The 24,240-nt window shown below is 46.1% G+C and overlaps 2 protein-coding genes across 2 annotated transcripts; both read left to right on the plus strand.

The window, feature by feature from the left end:
• Positions 1-232: 232 nt before the first annotated feature.
• On the plus strand, positions 233-3,027 carry ATP5MC1 (ATP synthase membrane subunit c locus 1). Its single transcript, XM_054585363.1, has 5 exons — positions 233-358; positions 850-897; positions 1,798-1,875; positions 2,279-2,457; positions 2,810-3,027. The coding sequence occupies exons 2-5, from the start codon at positions 859-861 to the stop codon at positions 2,922-2,924; spliced, it is 411 nt and encodes a 136-aa protein (XP_054441338.1). The 5' UTR covers positions 233-358; positions 850-858; the 3' UTR covers positions 2,925-3,027.
• A 6,912-nt stretch (positions 3,028-9,939) lies between these two features.
• On the plus strand, positions 9,940-24,224 carry UBE2Z (ubiquitin conjugating enzyme E2 Z). The gene is made up of 7 exons (XM_054585358.1): positions 9,940-10,337; positions 12,207-12,279; positions 14,047-14,234; positions 16,664-16,775; positions 19,198-19,310; positions 19,953-20,043; positions 22,228-24,224. The coding sequence occupies exons 1-7, from the start codon at positions 10,021-10,023 to the stop codon at positions 22,396-22,398; spliced, it is 1,065 nt and encodes a 354-aa protein (XP_054441333.1). The 5' UTR covers positions 9,940-10,020; the 3' UTR covers positions 22,399-24,224.
• Positions 24,225-24,240: the final 16 nt, after the last annotated feature.

Genomic DNA, 24,240 nt, shown 5'->3' on the forward strand with positions numbered 1-24,240 from the left:
TTACGGAATTTCTGGGTCCCAGCAACTCTATGGTCTAGCATTTCAGAGATTAACCAATCGAAAGCCAGATCTCGAAGATAAACCCCGCCTTTACCCGCAGGGAGGCGGGAAATGCCACGAAGCTCCTGTGGAGACAGAGGAAGAAGCTGCGGAAAACCAATAAGAAAGGAGATATTGAGAATGTCAGCCAATGGGGACGCAGGAGGATTGCGGCCAATGAGCGTGGGGGGACCCCGGGACACGTGGGTTGCGGAGTTGAGCTCTGAAACCTAGAGCTAAAGCCGGGACGTGAGTCAGTCACCTTGAGCGGGGAGAGCGCCGTGGTCTGAGCAAGGGCAGCAGGGCAGTGGGAGTGCAGGTGACTTGGGGCCGGAAACCAGCGATCGGCAGGGATGTGGGCTGGGCTGTGTGAAGGGGCATTTGCCCCTAGGGCCGGGAGAGACGACGGGCATCTATAGCCTTAACTGTTAATGTTAATTACCAACGGTAATGAGCAATTTGTTGTCCCGACTGAGGCTGTGTAAAATGAACGAACAGGACCCTGCACGGCACCTGCCCAGGGTTGGCCTCCAACCTTCCAGGGAGACCATCCTCTTTCGCTACATTTCTCTCCTGGGGCTCAGGCTTCCTTCTTCTACTTCCGATCTTCATGACCTTCCTTTGCAGATCCGTCTCACCGAAAGTGGTGGACCCGGTAGTTCGCGCTGTCCCTCTGACCTCTAATGCTGGGCATGGTGCTAGGAAGAGCATGGTCAAGGGAGGACGGGCGAGGGTGAAGGGGACGACCGAAGGTCGCCACTATAAGGAAATAACCAGACGGTCAATGGAATTTTTTGTTTTCCTCTGCAGACTGAAAAAATGCAGACCACCGGGGCACTACTCATTTCTCCGGCTCTGGTAAGCTGCGGCTCCGGGGTGCTCTGTAGTGCCAGGAATGGGAGCCATCATTGTTTAATGAATGAACTGAGAGGAGCTTGTCACCCTGATGATATTGGCTCTTTGGGGGAGATTGTAGGATGTGATGCAGTTGACCTTTGTTTATTTGGATGTTGTAAAGCGAATTGTCTTGGTTTGGGAGTGTGGTCAGCGAGTCCGGATCTGACCATTACCCCCAGTCTGGATTGGCCATATGGTAAGACAGCCCACTGATACAGTGATTCTCTCCCTTGGCTGCACGTTAGAATCAACTAGAGAGCCTTAAAAAGTACTGATGCCCAGGCTGTTCAGACTCTGGGATTGAGAGTGGAACCCATGCATCTGTATTTTATAGAACTCCCCAGGTGATTCCAATGTTCCGTCAAGTTCGAGAACCACTGCACTAAAAAATATATCAAGAAAGCCATGTTACAAAGTGCTCTGCTTAGATGGCTGTTTCAGGAGACTCCAGGCTTAATGGTCCACTCCGTTCAGGACATAGAGCAATGCATACCATTATAGCAAAATAAGCTTTCCCACTTCGGATTCCTTTGGTGATCTGGGTACAAAACCTTGTACCTGGTTTGATATTAGTGTGGGCTTTTGTTCCATTCTGGGATACTGATCAGGGCTGTGCCCATAGACGTGAACTTTGGTACTCAGTTTTAGATGGGAAGGTTGCCACTGCTGACAACACCAGGTCTCAGGGCAGTTGTGTTTGGTGCAGGCATAGTTGGTAGAAACGGGAATACATTCATTTATCTTGAAATGCATTGGACTTTTTCCGTTCCTAACATTTGTAGTCCTTAACAGAAGCTCGGCACTTAGGTAATTTTTTTTCTTTGTCTGATTTGCGGGGGACATGTCTTTCTGATTTTACAGATCCGCTGTTGTACCAGGGGTCTAATCAGGCCTCTGTCTGCCTCCTTCCTGAATAGGCCAGAGATCCCATCTGAACAGGTAAAGGAGTAGGGGCCCTTCTATGAATTTCTCCAGACAGAAGTCCTTCAAGTTCGTTGTGTGCCTTTAAGCCAAAGTGGGATGAGAGTTAGAGAATCTGCAGTGCTTTAATAGTTCTAAGTACCTGCAAGGTGAGCACTGTAGTGAGAAATTTGCAAAATGAGATTTCTCTAATCCATGACATTTCCCTAGCCCTCTCTGAAAATGGACCCTAAGAGTAAATGCCCAGCATGCTCTGCAGTCTGAGCATTCTGTACTTGCCAGGCAGTTTGCCAACAGTTTCAGAGCTCAGGTGGGTGGGGTGAAGGGGGTGGAGTCAGCCACCTGTCCTTGTGCCTCACTATCTCCTTTATCTCTTGCTCTCTCTGCTTCCCTACTTCCCCCTTTATCTCTGTCCTTCTAGCCTTCCTACAGCAACTCCCCACTACTGGTGGCCAGACGGGAGTTCCAGACCAGTGTTGTCTCCCGGGACATTGACACAGCAGCCAAGTTTATTGGTGCTGGGGCTGCCACAGTGGGTGTGGCTGGTTCAGGGGCCGGAATTGGAACAGTGTTTGGCAGTTTGATCATTGGCTATGCCAGGTGAGTTCAGGGGTGGTCTAGAGCATCTCTCACCATAAATTCCATTCTATTTGGGAGAAGCCTTAGCAAGGGAAGATCCCTGTAGCTGCTGGTTTATTCCATCTATCTCCTGTTTTCTCCAGGAGAGGAGAAACTTCTCTGATTTTTCTGAATGAGAATTTAAACATGCTTCCAACCTGGCTTCACTTAAATTTACCATGTTGGTACTCTGCTTGTCTGGCCAAATCCCCACGGGATATGCAGGCTAGGCCCTGCCAGTTTTAGTACTCCCCGCTCACCTAACCTGCTTGAGTCCTCCACCACCGGTCCAGGCCCTCACCTCTTCCTTTCCATTGATCTCTGTCCCTGGCAGGAACCCGTCTCTCAAGCAGCAGCTCTTCTCCTATGCCATTCTGGGCTTTGCCCTGTCTGAGGCCATGGGGCTCTTCTGTTTGATGGTCGCCTTCCTCATCCTCTTCGCCATGTGAGCCTCCATGGGAGTCACCTGCCCATCCCTGCTGCTCCGACTCCAGGCCATGCCCGGTGCTGGAACGTGCTAAGCTTTACCATTAAACACAACATTTCTCTAAACCCATATGCCTGCGCCTCTGTCCTTTGACCTTGGAGAGGGTCTTGGTGGGAAGGTGGGACAAGGGAAGGGGGGTTGAGTTAGCTATTACTGATTAGGAACTCCTCAAGGCTGAGAAATACAACTACCATGACTGAAGGGATGTGGAGGGCTCTGTTTCTCTCCGAGGGGGAGCATGAACTTGTCTAATAATTGGTGCTTTTTCCCTTCCAGTTTAGTATAGTAACATGTAACATTTTTGAGGGGCTTAATTTGCACCAAGGCACTCTGTACCAAGTGTTTTATGTTTTTATCTCAACAGTCTTATGAATTATAAGTACAGTGATTAGAACTGTTTTTGCAAATGGGGGAACAAGGCTTAGGGAGGCAAAATAACCTGTTGACCATCACAGAACTGGTAAGTGGCAGAATTGGGGATTCCCCATCAGGCCAACCTAAACCTTTAACTGTGCTGTCCGGTCTATTTTAGTCTTGGCCAGACAACTGAAGTGGCGCAGATAGGTGGCGCAGTAGTATGCTACTACTTAGTCCCAAAGAAGTAGTATAGCACTTAAGAGGTTAGCCTTACTTGTATATTTCATTATCAGTTTGCCTTTTCGAGTGCCTAGGTGCTTTTTTATTTTGTAAAATAATGTTTATTGATTTTAGAGAAAGAAAGGAACATTGATCAGTTGCCTCCTGTACGTGCCCTGACCAGGAATCAAACCCCCACCTTTTGGTGTATGGGCCAGTGCTCCAACCGAGCCACACTGGCCAGGGCCCTAGGTGTTCTTGAATAAAGCCGATGAGGCACATGGTCTCTGTTCTCTGAGAATTTACAATCTTAGCTTTGCTAGGGGAAAAAAGGGTATTTGGGGGAAGGGAGGGAGGAACAAACTAACAAATTGCTTAGAGAGCTTGGCCAGGCATCTTGTGGTCTCAAAAAGGTATATGCTCAGCAGGCTCTCCCACTTGGCTGAAGTAGGGCTGATAACCCAGGTAAAAGAGAGCTAAGCTGATATATCCACAGCTGCTGCTTCCCTAGGCCCTAGAAGGAGCAAAACATGAGCAGAATGAAGTCAGGTGCTGGTTGGCATAGTCTGTCTCAGATTAGATGGTTTCAAAAAGAGAAATAACTTATAAGTGGAACCCATTTTGTGAAAACCTTATACTTCAACCTATTGCAAAAATTCCTGTGAATTTTTTCAATATTCCTAGTGTTAAGAACAACAAAAATGTGAGTCAATAAAATTGATTTAAAAGATTTTATTTGTTTATTCTTAGAAAGGAAGGGAAGGAGAAAGAGAAACATTGATCGGTTGCCTCTCGTACATGCCCAGACCTGGGTCCATAACCCAGGCGTGTGCCCTGACCAGGAATCAAACCAGCAGCCTTTTGCTTTGTAGGATGACACCCAACCAACTGAGCCACACTAGACAGGGCTAATTTATGTGCAGTGTAAAGACAGTCATGCAGGTATTTAGGTGCTAAGGATCCTAGGAGTCTTGGGAAAGCAAAGAAATCTAAGGTCCTTGCTCTGAAGGAGTTAGAGCATCAACAGAGTGGAAATAATATAGTGAACAATGCCAGAAGTTATGGAATATATGGGTGCAGAAACTATGTGCTGTAGAAGAGGAAAAGAAGAGACTAGAGGTAGTCATGATACTATCAGCTAACATTGAGCACTTGTATGTCGGGCACATTGCTGAGTACTTTCCATGAATAACTTCCAATTTCCCTATGAAGTCATTTAATAGGTAAGGAAGCAGGGAGGCCCCAAGAGCTGAGGCATGCTGTGAAGTTCACACAGCTATTAGTAAAGCTGGGATTCGAACTCCAGAACCTGTGTTCTTATCACTGCTGACTAGTCTTAAGGGTTGTACAAGTTTAGCGAACACACGCTCAAGATCATACAGCACACCAATGATTCTAACCCAAGTCCATCTTACATTCATTAACAATCATGGTCTTCTAGCACAAGATTTCTCAACCTTGGCACATTTGGGGCCAGGTAAATCATTGTGGGGCTGTCCTGTGCATCAAGTGATGTCTAGCAGCATCCTTGGCTTCTTATTCATTAGATGCCAGAAATAACCTCCCCTTCCTGAGTAGTGACAACCAATTGCCATATAGATAAAAATGTCTCCTGGCTGTGGGGCAAAAATCACTCCCAATCAGGAACTACTGGTTTACCATAATCTGCTGCCTGTCCTCTTAGCCTCTTCCCCTTAAGTAACTCAAGGCTGTCACAGCAAGCCAGCAAGAGAATCTGAGGCACAACCCAGGAATCTCAGGCCAAAGAAAAGAAATAGGGCTGAGGTTGAACTGGCAGCTGAGGTATCACCAAGGGAGCAGTAGGTTAACTGTTATCGCTGTTAGGCAAAGGGAATGCAGTAACCCTTTGGGATGTCAGGCTGGCATCCTTGCCAGGTCGCTGCCCTCTGGCAGTAATCAAGGAACAGCTCCCGGGGAAGGTGGCTGCCTTTTCCGTCCTGTGAAGCTCCAGGAACCTGGTTTTTACCAAGAGGCTAGTAAGAATTTTCAAGTGGGCTCCAAACAGCCTTGCAATTGCTTGGAAATCCAAATCAGCAAGGTTGGGAATGTGTTAGCAGCCCATGGAGCCCTTCAGGGTCAGTGGAGAACACACCCCTTCTCTCAACCAGGCTAGTCAGACCGTTACCACTGAGGTTTATATTTAGGGTCTCTAGTCCATGGGTGGAATCATTTTGCTTAGTGCAAATTAATTATATTTCCTGAGGGGTAATGACAAAACAAAAAACAAACAAAAAAAAAAACCTTAGCAGTTGGGTATGGGAGCAAAAGCTATGGACTCGGGAGTGAAAGGAGCATGCAAATCCCAACCCTGCCACTTCCTAACTCGGAAGTTAATTATCTCCCCTGGGCCTTGATTTCCTTATCCCTAAAATAGAAATGAGAACAATTCATGGTAGCTATGACAACAAAATGAGATAATACAGGTAAACATGCAAATAATGCATGTAATATATACATACATGTACAGTATTAATGAGATAGACACGAAGATGTATTTGAGATACATAATGTGGTAAGAGGTATTATTAAATTTTTTAATATAGCTATTATTTATAATCAGAAGCCTCAAAACACCCCATCCAAGTTCTAATTTTTCCTGTTAGTCTAGAATTTATGACCTAGATGGGAATCTTCATCTATTCCTGGCATTGAGCCCAAGACAGAAGGCTGGGCGCTGGAGGGGAAGACGGCTCCGGAGGGCAGTGGGACACACGGTCTGGGGGGAAGAGTAGAAGAATGATGTGTCACTTCAGAAGAGGGTTGAAACATAGCAGGGACCTGGACGCTTAGAACACTTGCTGTCCTCTGTCCTGGGGAGAGCCCTTGCCTAGTTACCACGGGCAAAGCACTACCAAACCTCATTGCACAAAGAATAGCTCAGTGCAGAGCAGTTCAGTGCTGGGGAGCCACGAGGCTTGGGTCCAGGTTCTGTAAGGAAGACCTCAGTTGTGTCATTCATCACCACAGGGCATGAGAGTGGCTCCAGAAGGCACACTCTTGCCCTCTGGCCAAGCTGCCAGTGAAAAGCAGCCAGGTGTTGCCTTGAAAAAAATCAGTGAGCACTGGATAAAGTAAGCAATGCCAATCTGAGAGCTCTTCGAGCCTCTCCCTGGTTCTTCCTCTTCCCCACCTCACAGGCCTCCTGGAGTTCCCTTTAAGCAGCTGCCTTCCGCAGCCCTTGACGCCTTGATTTGCAGATCCTTTGTGCCAAGCTCAGCTCAGCCCTTTCAAAAGGAAATAAACCCTGACTGGTATGGCTCAGTGGATTGAGTGCTGGCCTGCAAACCAAAGGGTCGCTGGTTCAATTCCCAGTTAGGGTGTGTGCCTGGGTTGCAGGCCAGGTACCCAGGTGGGGGAGTATGAGAGGCAACCTATCACTGTATTTCACACATTGGTGTTTCCCTCTCTTTCTCCCTCCCTTCCCCTCTCTCTAAAAATAAAACCTTTTTTTAAAAAAAGAAAAAGAAAATAGGTATATCTGAGGAGGAAGAGGTGAAATCCTAAAGATCCATGGCCAGGGGAAGGGCACCTCTGGTCTGTTCACCATTTCTGTAGTACTCACCGAATGGCAGGTCCTAGAGATAGATACAAGATAGGTGTTTCACACATTCTGCCCTAGAGGACGCCATTTGCAGTAGCTAGACAGATGAATAACCAGACCACTAAAATAAAAAGTAGTATGTCCTATAATAAAAGTGTGAATTACTCCAGCGTATGGGGTAATTAAAAATGACTAATAATATTAATAATATACCTGGAGGTGTTAGGCTTGGCTGAGAAAGTAATATTCCAGCCAGCCTTGAAGGTGAGTAAAAATAATGAGTTAATTACCAAACATTTACTTTGGCCAGGTATTGTGCATGTTCATTATCACATTATCACTTTTTATAGCTGCTATTGTTTTACCAATATTACTGATGAGGAAGAGAGGCTTGGCAGGTTCAAATAACTAGGTTTCCCGTTGGTAGAGGGAAAGAATTTTCCAGGTAGAGAAAACAGGAGCAAAGCCCTGGAGGAAAGAAGGTACATGAGCAAGTGAGGTACCAATTATCTGGACAGTGCTTTCCACTTAGAAACACTTCCAGAAATGTCACATTTAATCCTCAAAAATACCCTGAAAAGTAGGAAATCTCACCATTCTATGGGTGCAGAATTTGGCTAAAATTGGATATTTGCTGAATGATACAAATCAAAAGCTTGAACCTCTCTTTTGGATATAAGGTAAGTGTTCTCTCTTCATTGCCCCATCACTGAGGGACCTTGTTCTTGAAGACAATGGTCCAGTAGTAAGGAGGGGACAAGCTAAGGAATCCTCTCACCCTATGGGCCATCTTTGGGCCTCTGCAGTCTGTTGCCATGGAGGAATTTATGGACTAGTATTTTTCTTTGTATTGTTACCCAGTGAATTGACTTGTGACCATCTTGCTAAATAATTACCTAAGCATAATTTTGGAATCCTTTTTAAATGAATAAAATATAGAGTTTGAATAGGCAAAAGATGCACAGTACAACGCACCCACACGCTCACAAATACGAACACACAGCCCTTTGGCTCACCTTGTCAGCAAGAAAATTATCCAGAGGCAACCACTGTTACATTTCTTGTGTACACTTTCAGAGATATTCTGGCATCTTTATTATAGAATGGTAAAACACTATACCAACAAAACACGGCATCTGTATTGATTAGTTTTGCTTCATGTCACAAATATATGCTTTATGGGTGTGGGTGTGTGTGTGTGTGTGATGGGGGTGTGTGTGTGTGATGGGTGTGTGTGTGTGATGGGGGTGTGTGTGTGTGTTAGTGGATGCTGGATTCACAAATCTATGCTCTGGAGCCTGAAGCGGGTATGTGTGTGGGTGTGTGTGTGTATGTGTGTCAGTGGATGAGGGAGTGTAAGCAACAGTTACCAAAGGACATTTGGTACAAGGTAAAATGCAGTAAGTGTGGGAGAGTTCATAAGCTGTGACAGTATCACAGTGGTTAGAACTTTTTCTCTGGAGTCAGATAGATTTGGCATATGGCCCTAATTCTGCAGCTTGTTCTCAGTGTGACCGCACAAGTGACTGAACCTCTATAAGGCTGTTTTTCCATCTGTCAGAACAGACTAATAATAGTACTTACTTCATAGGGTCCTTGAAAGGAATAAGACAAAGTATACAAGGAGTTTGGCGCATATTAAGCATTCAATAAATGCCTGTTAAAAACAAATTTTTAGCTATCAATAAATGTTGGCCATTTTCGTTCAAGTGTACAACTTTCCTTACTGGAAAACTCCCAAAGTTGCAAAAACTGGACTTAAAAAAAAAAAATTTGGCGGCAAAATATAATTCAAGGGAGGAAAGTTGGCGGGCATGGTATGAATATTCATGAGGGTATCCAAATTATTATGAATATTCATACACTGCAATAGAAGCAGTGTCAATGTCTAGTTACTTGGTATTGCCCAAGGTTACTCTAAATTCTAAAACACATCTGGCCCCAAGTCTTTCTGGTTAAGAGTATTCTCTTGTATTCTTGCTGGGGAGAAAGGAAAAGCTTTTTTTTTTTTTTTTAGGAGGCTTTTGTGTTTCTTAGTCCATAGTATTATTTTTCACCTTTCATATCTCAGGAAAGTCCTGAGGAATCCTTCCAGGATTTAAACTCACAGCCCCTTTGCTTGATTCCTGTATATTCAAGGACTTGTGGAGAGAAAAAAAAATATTGAGCTTGAAGTAACGAGGCCTGATTTTTTCCCCTTCACCACGCTTCTCTAGGTCTGTTTCATTATCCCTATGGCAACGCCTAGCAATAGTGCTTGGTATTTAGTAGACCCTTCATAAATATATATTGAATAAACACTAAAACGAGATAGTTTTCCACTCGCAGTTTCTGATAACTTTCTTCCTTCCTGTTGGTCCTGTTGCGGGCTGGGGCAATGGCAGCCTGCCCTCAGTGGAAGAGGGTGCAAGTAGGAAGGATAAATCAGAGCCTTTCGGGCAGCAAAGGACTTTACCCCAGTTTACTCAGCGCCTCCCTCCAAGAAGTCTGGATTCCCAATCCTTCCCCATGGGCACATCTGAGAATTGCTCTCCTTAGGAAATATGGCCTTCCTCTCCTCCCCTTTCAACATCAGAAAATATTCATTGGAATTGGGCTGTCAACTGCACTGACGCGCTCCGAAACACGCCTAAAATCTTCGTCCCGCAAAGCACGGAGTCAACCATCCCAAGAACCAGAACCCGGGATCCTCCGGCTAGTTCCTCCCCCTCCCGCTCGCCCTGGAGGACCGTGGGTGGACGCTCTTGCAGAACGCCTCTCGCTGGTCGGGGCGGGGGTGGGCGGAGCCAGCGCAACCAGGCTGTGGCCGCGGAGGGTGGGGACACTCTGGCCCGGCTCTCGGTGGTGAGGGAGCGGGTGGGAGCAGCGGCCGCTCTGGTCGGCGGACGTGCTGCCTAGCAGTCCCGGAAGCGAAGCAGTGATGGCGGAGAGTCCGACTGAAGAGGCGGCGACGGCGGGCGCCGGGGCGGCAGGCCCCGGAGCGAGCGGAGTCGCTGGTGTTGTTGGCGTTAGCGGCAGCGGCGGAGGGTTCGGGCCTCCTTTTCTGCCGGATGTGTGGGCGGCGGCGGCGGCAGCGGGCGGGGCCGGGGGACCAGGGAGCGGCCTGGCTCCTCTGCCCGGGCTCCCGCCCTCGGCCGCTGCCCACGGGGCCGCGCTGCTTAGCCACTGGGACCCCACACTCAGCTCCGACTGGGACGGCGAACGAACCGCGCCGCAGTGTCTACTCCGGATTAAGCGGTGAGCCGGGGTTTTTCCTCCCCCAGCCCCGAGCTCTGGGGCTCGACCTTCCGTGCCCCCCCAATCCTTCCCACCACAGCCCTCGCCTTCCCCTGCTGCCTCCGCGCTTCCCTCGCGGCCGCCCAGCTGCAAGGCCCACTTCTGGTCAACCCGGAGAGCCGGGCCCCGAGCCCCCACATCCCCCGCCCCTAGCCCCACACACACCGAACCCCTCCTCGAGTGGCCCAGGTCCGACCCCGCCCCTCGGCAGCCTCCCGGGGGCCCTCCGTCTCCACTCCGGACACCCTCCCCCATACCTCCCGCCCGAAACCCGACCCTTCCGCGCTTCGGTAACACCCCCTCCCGCCCACCGCTCCGCCCCTCTACCCCCTTCCCACCCTAGCCTTTCTAGATGCTGCTTGGAGTCCCAATCCATGGGGTCCCTCTCTGTCGTCTCTTCCTGGCTCCCGTTTGTAACGCAGACAACAGCTTGCTTTCCTGGCCTCAGACCCGAAACCAGCCTTCCTTTTTATCCCCGTTTCTTCAAACCCCCTCTCTGTAGTCCGTTCCCAAGTCTAGATTCCTTCCCTCACATACCCACAGTCTTTCCTTGAGCCACTTTTCCATAACCCCAAAGCTGTCCACTCTCACACCTGTTCCAGGAACTCAGGCTTCCTCCCCGCAGTCTTAACTCTGGCTTGTAATATCCCACTCAAGATCTGGATCATCGGGTTTACTTTCCTAAAGTAGTTAATAATATCCAATTCAAATATGAGAATAAGGTCCTAGGTCCTTTTTGTGCTTGCTCCTTGGGTGACTGGTCTTAGGTCATATCACTTAATAGATAATATTTTGTAAAAATGCTTAGCATAGTCCCTATCACATAGGAAAAGGGTAATGCTTTTTAGCTGCTATTAATCCTGAAATCTGTATCCTGCTGACCATTCTACTCATGCACCCATCACAGTCCTCATCTGAATGTTCTCATCCCCCACTTTCCAAGTCCCTTTAGATGTATCTCTACCTTCCTTTCAAGGTTTCAATGAAAATTAGCACGTTGTGTGTAAAGTATACTTGCCTAGCATGTGACAGTTTTCCAGTCCTCACAACCTTTGAGTTGCACCTGTACTTATTTCCCCTACCCTATCTGTTTGCACTTTTCTCTGTCCCTGTGTAAGTCCCTAGCCTTTTCCCACCTAGAACGCCCTCCTTTAGACCCTTGCTCACAACTGATACATTCTAGTTTGTGAGGTATGACCTAGAAACACTCACTTCTACAGCAGTCACTACATGTCATCTTCCAGATGTGAGATTCTCAGCAATTTCAGAGGATCCCCTCCTCAACCTGAAGAGATTTCTGCCCCGTTAGCCTCTTGGGCAAGAAGATCCATTGCTCCCTGCCAGCTCATTTGCTTCATATAATTCCCTTGCCAACAAAGGTCCACAATGGTTTACGGAATTAGTGTTTTGGTGGGGTTGATGGTGCTTTCCCAGTTACTAAAAAATCTTCCTTTAGCATTTAGCTGTAGTACCTAGGAACCTCGGGGGTGGGGAGTGAATGAATTACCCTGTGGGAGGAAGTGAGAGTAAATGGGATGTGGCTTTTCCGGGGTGACATCTGATGCCATTGGGATCTCTGATTTTTTCCCCTCTCCTTACCCTCCCCCTGAGGAAACAATGCCCCTTTGATAATAATTTGCTCTCTGTCTGCCTGACTAGTACTCAGCTGAGATTTCTCAGCCAACAAGACAGTGTAAACATCTGTGGTACCAAGCACCACTTTCTTGAACCCTGGCCTCATTGAGGTGATAACAACTGTCCTGTTCAAGGGATTCCCCTTTTTTCTCCTCTCCCTCACTCCCTCCCCCACCTCCTCTTGGTGTTATACAGGGATATCATGTCCATTTATAAGGAGCCTCCTCCGGGAATGTTCGTTGTACCTGATACTGTTGACATGACTAAGGTATGTAACTTGCTGGGGGTCGGGGTTTATTGGAAATTGGGTCTATAAAGATGGGAGAGCCTAAAAGAGATTATCCAGCTCCCATTTCTGATTACATAAAGAAGAAATCAAGCCCCCAAGAGAGTAAAGTGTTTTGCCCAACGTTATACAGTAAGGTGGAACAAAGTGTTGAACAGGTGTCTTATTAGGGTGCCAGTAGGTCCTGGCTGACTTGGAAAATCCCAGTTTACACCTATTGTTCCAGCTTAACTATTAATAGGGCACTCTTTCACTTTCCAAAGTGCTCTAGTTTGGATGATAGATTATGTGACCACCCTATCCATTGTACTCCCCAACTCTTCCCCCATCCCGCCACTTTAGACCTGTAAGTATGCTGCCATAAATCAGGTGCAGAGAAGGCTGGGGATAGGGTAGGTTGAGTGAACAGTGTTTGTAGGTAAAGGGCATTGTTTAGGCTCCTAAACTGATGTTGGGAAGAAATCAGATTGCCTAAATCTAGTGTTTAAATGTAAACTTTAGTTTCAGTTTTCTTAATAGTAGAAATTCAGATTTTGTATTGTTGGTATCTATTTTGTTATGAATAGGTTTCTCTTTCAATTAATTTTTTTCTTTTTGTGGTTGGAAATGTTTTTCCTCAGACATCTTGTCCTCAGTCAGGTATCAATGTTAAAATGCTAGTCCCTGGGTTCCCCGAATTGATGCCATGTTGATACCAGTGGAGCTTGCTATTCCAATGACTGAGAGCTAAAAGAAAATGTAGGGCGGGGGGTCACCCGGGCAAGGTAGGCACTATACGCTGAGGCATTGGATTGCAGGTCCTTTTTCTTCTTGCTGTTCAAATCCTGAGCAGACTTAACATGCCTATGAGCCTTGTAGAAGAAATATAACTGAGTTCAGGTTAGGGAAGTCTTGTTCAATAATTATGGCTGAAGGAGAAGAATTTAGTGTTCTGTTTTAAGTGCTACTGCATTTTTCTCCCCCCCCCCCCCACTTTTCTTTTTTTAATTAACCTTTAGTGTTGGAGCACGTTCTGGGGATGGTCTAATGGCTCTGAGTGGACCATGAGCTTTCCCCATTTTTCTTTGTATCTTTGACACAGCTGGATGATGCCTGAGCCACATCCTCCACAGTAGGTTTTACCCTATGCAGAGGAAGCAGACACCCTAAGGCCTCCGTCACAACCCTCAGCTCTGCACTGTTACTGGCACTGGTGCTGTGGCTTCCAGTCCCTTTCCACTTTTCCATTCATCTTGCCTCCCCTTTTTGCCACATAAATGGAGGGTGGAGTTGCATCATACACATGTTAAACCCAGGGAAATCCAAAGATACGTACTCAGAAAACATGTTCTTTCTTAAAATTAAAAGTACTAGGATAGTACTTTACAGATGCATATTATATTTTGCATATTGGTGTTCTATCCATTTTGTTATACATAGCACTGATCATAGAAGTTTGAGCAAAACCATGCTTTAAAGGAGCTTTAAGGATACTCAAGGATGATTTTGACTAGATTGAATTTTCACCTTGGGCTCTAACTTTAGAATGTAACCCCTGAGTAAGATGCCACTCCACTATAATGGGATTTAAAAAATTCTAAAAATATTTATTAACATGAGTGAGGACAGGCTGTTCATTGTGCATGGAGAGGATATGGAATGTGGATACCAGATGAAGGTCCTGCTTCTGGCGTGGGCAGCAAGTGGAAGCCAGGAGGGGTTGGGATGGGACATCACCTCACAATTTTGAGATGGGGTTTTATTTTGCAGATTCATGCATTGATCACAGGCCCATTTGACACTCCTTATGAAGGGGGTTTCTTCCTGTTCGTGTTTCGGTGTCCGCCCGACTATCCCATCCACCCACCTCGGGTCAAACTGATGACAACGGGCAATAACACAGTGAGGTTTAACCCCAACTTCTACCGCAATGGGAAAGTCTGCTTGAGTATTCTAGGGTAAGAGGAGATTTCTAAGCGGCCAAGTTGGTTGTTAGCAAATAACTACTCTAGGCCTTTATCAACCAGGGTTTCTCATCTGAACTACAGAACACAGAAAATAATTGGAGTGACTGTTTCCTCTATTCTCCCCAGGATGGTACATGACTAGTACGATTCTGGATGCAAAAGAGAGAAGTTAATTTATTCATAGAGTGGATGCCTTAGTGAAGTGGTTCTCCCTGCGCAGCAACAGCACCTGGAAACTTGTAGCTGTACCAATCCTGGGGCACCGCCTTAGCCTTACCGCATAACAGCTCTAGAATTGGGGGCTACCAGTCTGTCTTAGAAGCCCTCTGGGTGTTTCTGGCGCTCACTCCAGTTCAAGAACCACTCCCTTAGGGCGTCAGGGCTTAAGTCTTCCAAACAGGTTAAGAAAGGCTGCAGATCTGTGCCATTCAAGATTGTGGGTGTCTTATTTATGAGTCTCTCAATTAGTGGCTTTGGAGGCGGTGGTGGTGGTGGTGATGGTAATTATGATATTTTAACAACTGAATGAAAATGTCTGAGGTTGGAAATCACATTGTATATGAAACACAAGTTTTAAGTACATTTTGTTTCTGGGTGCTACCGAGATTTTGCTTCACGTAGTTCTTATGTATTCCTTTTAATTGCCTTAGGGGGCTAAAAATTCAGAATGGAAATGTCTTGTATATTTTGGATTGGTTTTTTTAGTGTGGTCCGAATTTCCCTGGGGCAGAGAGCAAGTGCAGGTTGCAGCTTGAGAAAGTTGCCCAAACTGGTGATACTGTTTTCTTTCTTCCTGTCCATCAATTTCTGGGTTTGTGTAGGGACAAGGCAGCTGACACACCTGGAGACATGATTCTTTTTCTTTTTTCTTTTCTTTTTTTTTTAATCTCTCAGACCTGGAGATATATATGTTCTGTGATTGTGGCAGTGAGGAAGTCCTATGAAGGAGGTTGTCCTTAGAGAAGTCCTTGTCTTGCTAGGGTATATAATTATCTGTGCTGATAGGATAGTGGTCTGTATAACTTTCGGTGGGAAGGAAATTTAGTTGTTACTTCTGTATGAAGTTTATGCATGAAAGTGTTTTATATTAGGTTCTCCTTCATTAGGCCAGTATAAAACTAGTTCGAGTAAACACCAGCTAACAACAGAAATAGGGGAAGTAAAATGGTAGGGTAAAAGTGGCAGAGATATGTTGGGTAGAAAAGGCGGAGCTACCCTAAAATTGAAAATTTGCCATGCAAGAATCAGAGTAGAAAATTCCCATGCATTCTTAGGTGTCTATATTCACTTCATCAGCCTCATTTTTTTTTCCTTCCAACCTAGAAAAAAATACTGGGCTGACTTACTGACAAAAGAAATTTAATGAAAGTTTACCATGTTTACCTGAATCCCTGAATATGTGAAGCCTTAGCACAAATTTACAGTTCTGCAGGGAGCAAAGCTGAGAAGAGAGTAGGTTGAGAGGCACTGAAGAGCGAGCTCTGATGAAGCTACTGTCCCCATCATTTGCTTGGGCTTTCCTCAGTTCCAGTGGAGAAAGGGAATTGGCCGGTTAACTTGAAGAAGCAGTTCTGGCTCAGGTTGTGTTTAGCTTCCAGCTCAGGTGCCATCTCATCAGTTACTAAAAAACAAAAACAAATGTCATTAACATCCAGCCTGCCCTCTTCCTCTGAATGCTCGATCAGATTTGTGGAAGAGAGGAGCAATTTTGGCGTTTCTCTCTTATTCAAGTTATTTTTCATGTATTTTCAGACTCTCCTTGTTTCCTTCATGTCCTTTGGCAGAGTTCTGTAGTCTTCAGGGAATTTGACACTCCTTGGGGGCTTGATAGAGAACTGGGTCCCCTGATCGTCAGCCCCGCCGCGTGGCCTCTAACCAAATGGCTTCAGTCCCCTCTGTGCTTCTGTGCTCAACTTCTCTCCCCTCACTAACTCCGTCACACCCATAAATAAATAAGTAAGCTCTTCGAGATTCAGAGAGGTTAACATTTTGGAGCTGTTTTACCTTATTTCTTTCATTCTGATGAACATAACCTTCTCTGGCTACTGCTGCTTTCCTAGCCCAAAGAAAATCCCTTCAAAGTTATCTTGCTCCAACACCCTCTTCTCTTTTGTCTCACTTGATAAGAGGATTAGGCAGTTGACTGATTTCTGGTGAATGAGGGGGAGACAGGCTGGGAAATTCCAGAGTATTGATAGTGAAAGAGAAACCTTGAGTTGCTTACGGTTGTGCTGCTAGGCCCCAGGGTACTTGTGCGTTGGTCTTTCTGTGACAGCCTTTTCCCCGTGTCTCTCTCTCTCTCTCTCTCTCTCTCTCTCTGTCTCTGTCTCTCTCTCTCTGTCTCTCTGTCTCTCTCTCTCTCTCTCTCTCTCTCTCTCTCTGTCTCATCCCTCTTCCATTCCCTCTGATATGTTTTGCAGTACATGGACTGGCCCTGCCTGGAGCCCAGCCCAGAGCATCTCTTCTGTGCTTATCTCCATCCAGTCCCTGATGACTGAGAACCCCTATCACAACGAGCCTGGCTTTGAGCAGGTAAGTCCAGGTGGGCCCAGCTCTGGGGTGTGGAATAGTGGGGTTTTAAGAGATGTGAGAGGTCTGCCTAAGGCTTTTGGGTGGTGGTTTTTTTAAAACCTGGCTTAGCCCTGTGTATTAAACTTGTCAGTATAGGAGAAAAGAGAAGCTGGCTTGCGTACTCCTCATTAATGAATTTTTTCCCTGTAAGTTAGAGTAACACTGTCAAGTTATTTCCATTTGGCTTGGATTAATCTACCATGTGGAAGTCAGTGGAGTCATCTGGAAATTAATTCTGAGCCTGCTTTGGGGCTGTTGTATCCAGTGGGTTCTGTTTTGTGCCCCCGTCCTCCAGTGTCCCCCTGAGATGATGCTGGTAACCACTGCCGAGCCAGACAGTCTTTCGGAGTTATGAAATAACAGTTGACCCTTAAACAACACGCAATCAAAGTTTCACATACAACTTTTGACTCTGTAGTGGGTGGGCCCTTTGCATCCACCAGTTCAACCAACTGTGGATTGAAAAACAGTATTTTTGATCTGTGGTCGGGAATGCAAAGATAATGTTTTCAAGCTGTGGATGTGAAACCTGCAGATGAGAAGGGCCAACTGTATTTACTGAGCCGGGGGGACCCACACAATTCAGCCCTGTTTTGTTCAAGGTCAGCTGTACCATGACCTGCAGAGCCAGAGACACTAGTCTTTAGCTAGGGCAAGAATATTAGTCAACACTGTTGAAGGGAAGGTAGAGGAAACTCGCATTTTCCAAGGGTATGTTATATGCCAGATACTGCCAGGTTTTTTAATATAGTTTCTCAGTTAATTTTCATAATATCTCTGTGAGGTAAATATTGTTATCCTCGCTTTCAAGGTAATGGCGGCTTAGAGAGGTTAACGAGCTTTCACAAGGACACCCGATCAGGGCGGGACCCAGGATCTGCCCAGGGGCCCAGAGGCCATCCATTTTGCCGAAGCGCCTTTCAGGATTAATCATGAGCACAGGAGAAGAGTCCCAGTGATATGCCCAAAAGACAATAATTCAGACTAGGTGATTAAAACAGCTTAATTCATTTGAAAACTATTTGAGATAACACTGACATTGATGATTCTTCTATAAATCTGAACACAGGGAAGTACCCTTTAAGAATAAACAAAAATTCTTCCCTAAACTGTCCTGTCCAATCAAATAGTATATTTCAGGAGTAGGTAGAAGTGAAAATTGACGTCATTGGCTAACCAAGGTGCTGATTTTTAGATCTTCCTTGTTTGTAAATTCAACAGCTGTGACTTTTATTTTTAATACTTTCAGATGTTCTTGGTTTATAGCATTCTAGTCTTGGTAGTTTCTTTCAGTTCTCCAGGCAGAAAGAATTGCCAAACTGTTCCATTAGTTAAGTAGTTAGGTTCAAACGATTTAAAAAAAAAAACCAAACTATAGTGACATAATGATACAATGTATTCACCTGTTAGGCACCACATAACTTTTTTAAAGTCTTGGAACCAGACAGAACCCGCCATCCTCATTTCTGTTGCCCACTGTTTCCATATACTACCTGCTGTTTATCAAAGTAGTGACTGAAAATCCATCCCCACAAAGATAGTATGTCATCAAAAGGAATATACTGCAGTTAAATCTGAACTCCTACCTTAAGCTAGTAGTTCGCGTTGTATTTGATAGGTGTTGAATACTGTGGTTTTCCTCAAACATTTAAAATATCCCAAAGCACCCCTGTAACTTTGTTGTGGTGCATTTTAGGAACCATAGTGAGGCAGCCAAACATGTATGTCTCTTTCCTGTTCACGTTTCTGTCAGAGGCTTTATCGGAGGCCAAGGCTTTAATTCACCAAGGTTGGTGGTAAGAGGAACATGGAAGAGCAAAGGAAGGTTAGAGGAGGGTTGGCTGTACTCCCTTCTGTTCACACCCACACACTCATAGCAGCCTTCGAGACCAAAAGTTGGGGGTTTTTCCTCTCAAAAATTTCAAGTTCTATTTCTGATAGACTCATAATTAAATTCATGATGGGTACAACCCTACAGACATGTAAAGGAGTTAATAACCAGGAAGCACCCAACGACAGGCTTTCCACACTGAGACTCCTAGCATCATTTATGCATAATTGGGTATTTCCCACTTCATCCTCACCTGAGAGGCCTTTCATTGCAGGCTTTGGGAAATGTGATCGATCTAGTTTGCTGCTTATGACGGTCAAATGACCCAGCAGAGGATGGGTATTGGTATGCATTAGGGGAAAGTAAATGGTCTCCAAAAAAGAAAAAAGAGGCCTAGTTGCTCTTTAATGGGTCTGCCATACAGTGGGGAAGATTTCCTCTTTGTTCATTTGCTTGAGTCACATGCCCCGTACTAATCCTGAAGTCTTCCCATTGGCTTTTCTCTTTACCCACATTTTGTGCCTGGATACTATGGTGTCTGTCACATTACAGGAGAGACATCCAGGAGACAGCAAAAATTATAATGAGTGTATTCGGCATGAGACCATCCGAGTGGCAGTCTGTGACATGATGGAAGGAAAGTGTCCCTGCCCTGAACCCTTACGGTATGTGTCTAGAGAACCCAGTTGGTACTTGCGTTTCTTTTGGAGATTTAACTGGTTCATACCTTTGAGAACTTTTGGGGCAGACAGAAGAAGCAAGTGGTTTAAAAGCATGTCATTTATAATTTTAATGTGGCTGAGGGTTCCCCAAGAGGAAGTTCAGAGAGAGCTTCTCTGTTCTTGGAGAGTGTCAGGCTCGAAAGAAAAGATACAGTCCATGCCTCCCGGGAGTCCCCAGTTTTCAAGGACCCGGACCCATTAAAGACACAACTGTTCTGCAGCCCAATGAGGTGTAGATGGGCTGTAGAGCGCTCATAGTAAACCGATTTCTTAATGTTCGGGTTTATTTCTAAGTGTTAAAACTGGAAAAACAAAGCCAGGAGTTACCTTGGAGAATTTCGAGTAAGGATGGGAATTAGGGAAGGCCTGTGGAAAACAAATAAGATTGAGCAAGATGTGGGTTGAGGTTGGGTTTTGAATGGTTGGCATTAACAGTTGCTCTCGTTTTATAATCCCTAAGGTGTAAGGGAAGTCAGCTGTGGGTTTGGAAACGCTAGCTGCTCAGTTTGGCGTTAAGCTTAGATGGTGAAGGGGCAACCCTTTCCTCCCTTGTTCCCACCTTAAGCCTCTCTGCTTGTTTTCCAGAGGGGTGATGGAGAAGTCCTTCCTGGAGTATTATGAATTCTATGAGGTGGCCTGCAAAGATCGCCTGCACCTCCAGGGCCAGACTATGCAGGTAATGCCGCCCCTGCTGTTGGCTCCAGGGGCCTTCCAGCAAACCATGTAAAATCACCTTCCAGGGTGACATCCGCATCTCTCCTAGAACCGAGACCCGAAGGGAACCTGGTTCAGTTGAGTAGCTGAGGCCCAGAGAGGAGACTGACTTGCCTAAAGCCATATGGAGTTGGTTCTAAGTTCCTGGCGTGAAGTAGGTACTCATGAGCAGAACCTGAATCATCCATTCTAGCCTGGAACTCCTTCCCTTCTTGGTCAGTAGTCCTTTCAAACCAAGAACATTCAGCTCTCTGAGAATCTTAAAAGATTGTAAGAGTCATCTATTGGAAATCCATCTTTAGCTCAGAGGTGCTAAGAGAAAGAAGGCCACGAGAAGCATTGTGTGTAGTGTTACATGTTGAAAGATTCCTTTACAAGATGGTAACCAGTTATTCATTCTCTGCCTCTACTGAGGAGATGTGCTTCTGCTTTCAATAAGAATGCAGAACTTAAGGCTTGTTTTAAAGAAGAGGTTCTTATTACACCAAATTGCAAACAGGCTCCAATATAAACAACCTGTTAGGTAAGAGAGTGAGAACCCTTAGTCTTGAAGGTCTAGTTCTTACGTCTTTTGGATCATTTACTGGTGATCTTGCTTAGAAATATGGTGAGTTGGGTAAGTGACTAGGACCTTTTAAGGTTTTCTCCATGTCTTCTTGGGCTCTACCCCCGCCCCACAGCACCACCTTGCAGTAGAAGGAAATGTCTTACTTCCTCAGGCGCTGCTTAGAAATGTTAGTTTCCTTATCCTTCCTTCAAGGACTTTCCACCCACCTGCCACATTTTAACTCAAAGGGCAAGGCCAGCTCAGAGTACATCGAAGATGATGCACGCATGCCGAGGTTTGTTCCCCGTCAGGAATTCTTGTTGCTGGCACCTCGCAGCATTTCCAGTGTTCACTCTGTTAAGGGACAATAACTTGTGGTGAGGGAAGGAAAGGGAGGAGCAGCATCTGGGGAGGAGGAGAATGGGTGGAAATGGAGCCAATGATGAAAGAAGGAAGATTTGGAAAATTGATAGCTCCAGAGTAAGTGTGGAGTTCAGCCTTTGGGTAATGGAACCCTCGTAAGTGGAAAATGCATGCTCCAGTCACACTGACTGTGACTTGTGTCCACTAGTTAATGATCATGGACAGAAGAGTAGAAGGAGTTTATGTGGGAGAAGCAGACTCACTGTGAGAAAGAAAAATTATATGCCTTTTTGTGACTGCCAAGGAAAGAGACCTCTCACAAGGCCATCTCTTTCGGGATAAGTGGGAGGCAGAAACCGCAATTCCAAGAGGGAATGTGCCCAAATGTTGTCTGAGACCTGGCCATGCTATTTGGCTGCTATATTCCCTGTGTAGCATTTTAAATTCTTTTTATTATATCCTCTACCCCAACCATAGTTATTTTTCTACTTTAAGAACAGTAAACCCCTTTCTTTGTTCTGTTTGGAGATTGTTGATCTAGAATGACAAGGGCTAGGATCAAGTCTAGGTGACCCTAGCATGACACCCAGAAACCTAGACAGAAATGTGGTCCCTGGGGAACTGTGCAGGAGCTTATCTAGAAGTCAGAACTTCTGAGTTCTGGACCTGTCTGTGACCTTAGAGAAGCAAGTAATCACTTTCTGTCGTTAAGTTCTTGGAACTGCAGCAAAACAACATATAACAAAACCAAGTTTGCCGTAATCTAATCGACATAAACAAGAGTTAAGTTTCTAGGCATATCATTAATGTTATAACAGAGGTATTGATCCAAAGCAGTGTTATTTGAGAACCTACTATATAGGGAATGAAGGATAATTTTCCTCTTGTATGGTTTTTGGGGTTAATTGGAAAGACAGGCACACACAGTCCTCATCTTGAATTTGTCTTCCCCACTTATCTTGCCTTTAGTGTCCTCTTCCTGTACACTGGCTTGCTTTTGAGGAATGCAACACATTTGAATGGTGGCCCAAGGCAGACCTGTCTGGGACAGTAAATGTGCCATAATATTCCTGAACAAAGATCACGTTGTCTGCTGTTCAGAACTGTCTGTGATATGTCCTCCGTTTCTGTGACTCAGAAGTTGAGCATGCGTTTCATATGGGCCCAGAGCTGCGCTCTCTAGGGTGAGCCACCGGACTTGAATCTTCCATCTCCCTTGTCTCCTTTCCCTCACAGGACCCTTTTGGAGAGAAGCGGGGCCACTTTGACTACCAGTCCCTCTTGATGCGCCTGGGACTGATTCGTCAGAAAGTTCTGGAGAGGCTCCATAATGAGAATGCCGAAATGGACTCTGACAGCAGCTCATCTGGGACAGAGACAGACCTGCACGGGAGCCTGAGGGTTTAGATCCTGCTCCCCTCACCCTTTCCCCCACTCGAGAGTCCCAGCAAAGTTCCTTCCCCCACCCCAGGGATGGAGAGGCACTGTGTATCTCCCTCCAACGGGACGTCATTCTGCAAGATAGCAAGAACCAAGCAAGCTTGGATCCCAGGGTGTGGGAATGGGGAGTCTGTTCCCGATCTGACCTCCTTGGCTCTCGAGCATCTGGGGCTACATTCATCCCATATCAGGGGCCAAGGTACCTATGCAGGAGCACCTAGGGCGAGGGCCTCTGGCAAAAACAAAACAACCAACACACCTCTCCACAGGGCCAGCTCCTTAGGGATAGGTGGGAGACAGAAATCGCAATTCCAAGAGGGAGTGTGCCCAAATGATCTATGGGGTATCTGGAAGGGAGCTTGGGGTGGGGGGCTGTCTGTGACACTTAAGCAGTCTGGGTGGTTGTCTTGTCTGTCTGTCTTCAGTCTTGAAGCAGGGCTTCCCAATGCCCTTTTCCTCCTTGCCTCTCTTCCCTCGTTATTCCCCCATGGGCCAGCATAATTTTGTTTTTCCTAATTTATAGTCACTGTTCTAGACAGACCAAAGAGAAGGAACAGTGGTGGAATCTAGGCTGCTGATCAGTGAGCTTTACCTGGCACCTGAGCACCTTTCTCTCCTGTTGCCCATTCCCTCACACATTTCTAGATTTAAGACAGAAACTAAATGTAAGAGGACTAAACCAAGGTCTTGGTAAAGCCTGCACAGGCACCACAAGAAGCTGGAAATGCTGTTTGTTCCCAAAATCATTGAAAAGTTCCCAACTCAGGCAGCTGCTGGGTGTATGGGATTAGAGCCACTAAATAGAATAGTCTTGCAGATTTTCATAAATACTAGTCACGATGAGGGTATTTTCTCCAGGGTGGCGTGAGGCGGGGGAGACTGATGCTAGCCCTATTGTATTTTGTTTGGCTGTTCTTGTGAATTTTACCCCAGCCTGTAGTCCCCCTTCCTCACTTCAAGGCCCAGGGACTAGTGGGGAACAGGGGTAGCCAATAGCAGAGATTGGAGCAGGAACTCTGGAGACTCCCTTCCTCCTCTCTCCCATGGCCCCTCCCTCCCAGCTGCTCTTTGTCACTGGCTCTGATGGGTGTTTGCCTGGCTGTGTTGCTTATCTGTATTTATCTGCAGTGATCCTTTAGCTGGTTGGCTGAGAAAAATATGCTCTAGGTGCCCTGTGATACAGGGCAAGGAGGGAATCCATCCTTTCCCTATTTGATGTGTTCTCCCTGTGCTTTCCAGATTCTTAATGGTTGTGGCTCCCCGTGGGGTAGTGGTGATCTGTGTGACACAGGGCCCCAGTGAGTAACCAGCTACATGTGAGGGAGAAGATTGCTTGTTCCTGCTCTGCCAGCTGCTATGGAGGCCTCTGTCTTGTGGATCATGGGACTTCCCTGGTGGGGGCATTGGGAAAAAGGTTGGGCACAAAGGAGAATGTCCTACTTGGGAGGGCAGGAAGCAAAGAAACTGGACAGGAAGTGGGCCTGGGGAACAGAAGTTTATCTTAGATTATCTAAAGGTTGGGTGTTTTCACAAGGAGATTCCAAAAGGCACCCTGTTCCAATTTCCCTCGTCCATTCCCAGAGCCAGTACGGGGCTTGGAAGAATGCCCTTGGTCTGTTGGTCCAGTGCTGTCTGTCATCCATGTAAGTGTTTCCACTTTCAAGTGACAATCCTCTCCTTGGCCCTGCCATGGGCAGAGAGCATGTCTGGCATACTGGCCTGACTTTTACGCCCTAATCTTGAGGAAATATATGCACAGGAGTCAAAGAGATGTCTTTATATCTGTACATAAATGAAGTTTTTTTTTTT

Source organism: Pteronotus mesoamericanus, unplaced genomic scaffold (genome assembly GCF_021234165.1).
Source record: "Pteronotus mesoamericanus isolate MK-2021 breed Mesoamerican mustached bat unplaced genomic scaffold, CSHL_Meso_final contig_84, whole genome shotgun sequence".
Lineage (NCBI taxonomy): Eukaryota > Metazoa > Chordata > Mammalia > Chiroptera > Mormoopidae > Pteronotus > Pteronotus mesoamericanus.

Coding starts and splice junctions, on each gene's coding strand:
- ATP5MC1 (XM_054585363.1), top strand. CDS start 859: ATGCAGACCACCGGGGCACTACTCATTTCTCCGGCTCTG. Junction 1,876..2,278: donor CAGAGATCCCATCTGAACAG/GTAAAGGAGTAG, acceptor CTGTCCTTCTAG/CCTTCCTACAGCAACTCCCC. Junction 2,458..2,809: donor TTGATCATTGGCTATGCCAG/GTGAGTTCAGGG, acceptor TGTCCCTGGCAG/GAACCCGTCTCTCAAGCAGC.
- UBE2Z (XM_054585358.1), top strand. CDS start 10,021: ATGGCGGAGAGTCCGACTGAAGAGGCGGCGACGGCGGGCGCCGGGGCG. Junction 14,235..16,663: donor GTCTGCTTGAGTATTCTAGG/GTAAGAGGAGAT, acceptor TATGTTTTGCAG/TACATGGACTGGCCCTGCCT. Junction 19,311..19,952: donor CCCTGCCCTGAACCCTTACG/GTATGTGTCTAG, acceptor CTTGTTTTCCAG/AGGGGTGATGGAGAAGTCCT.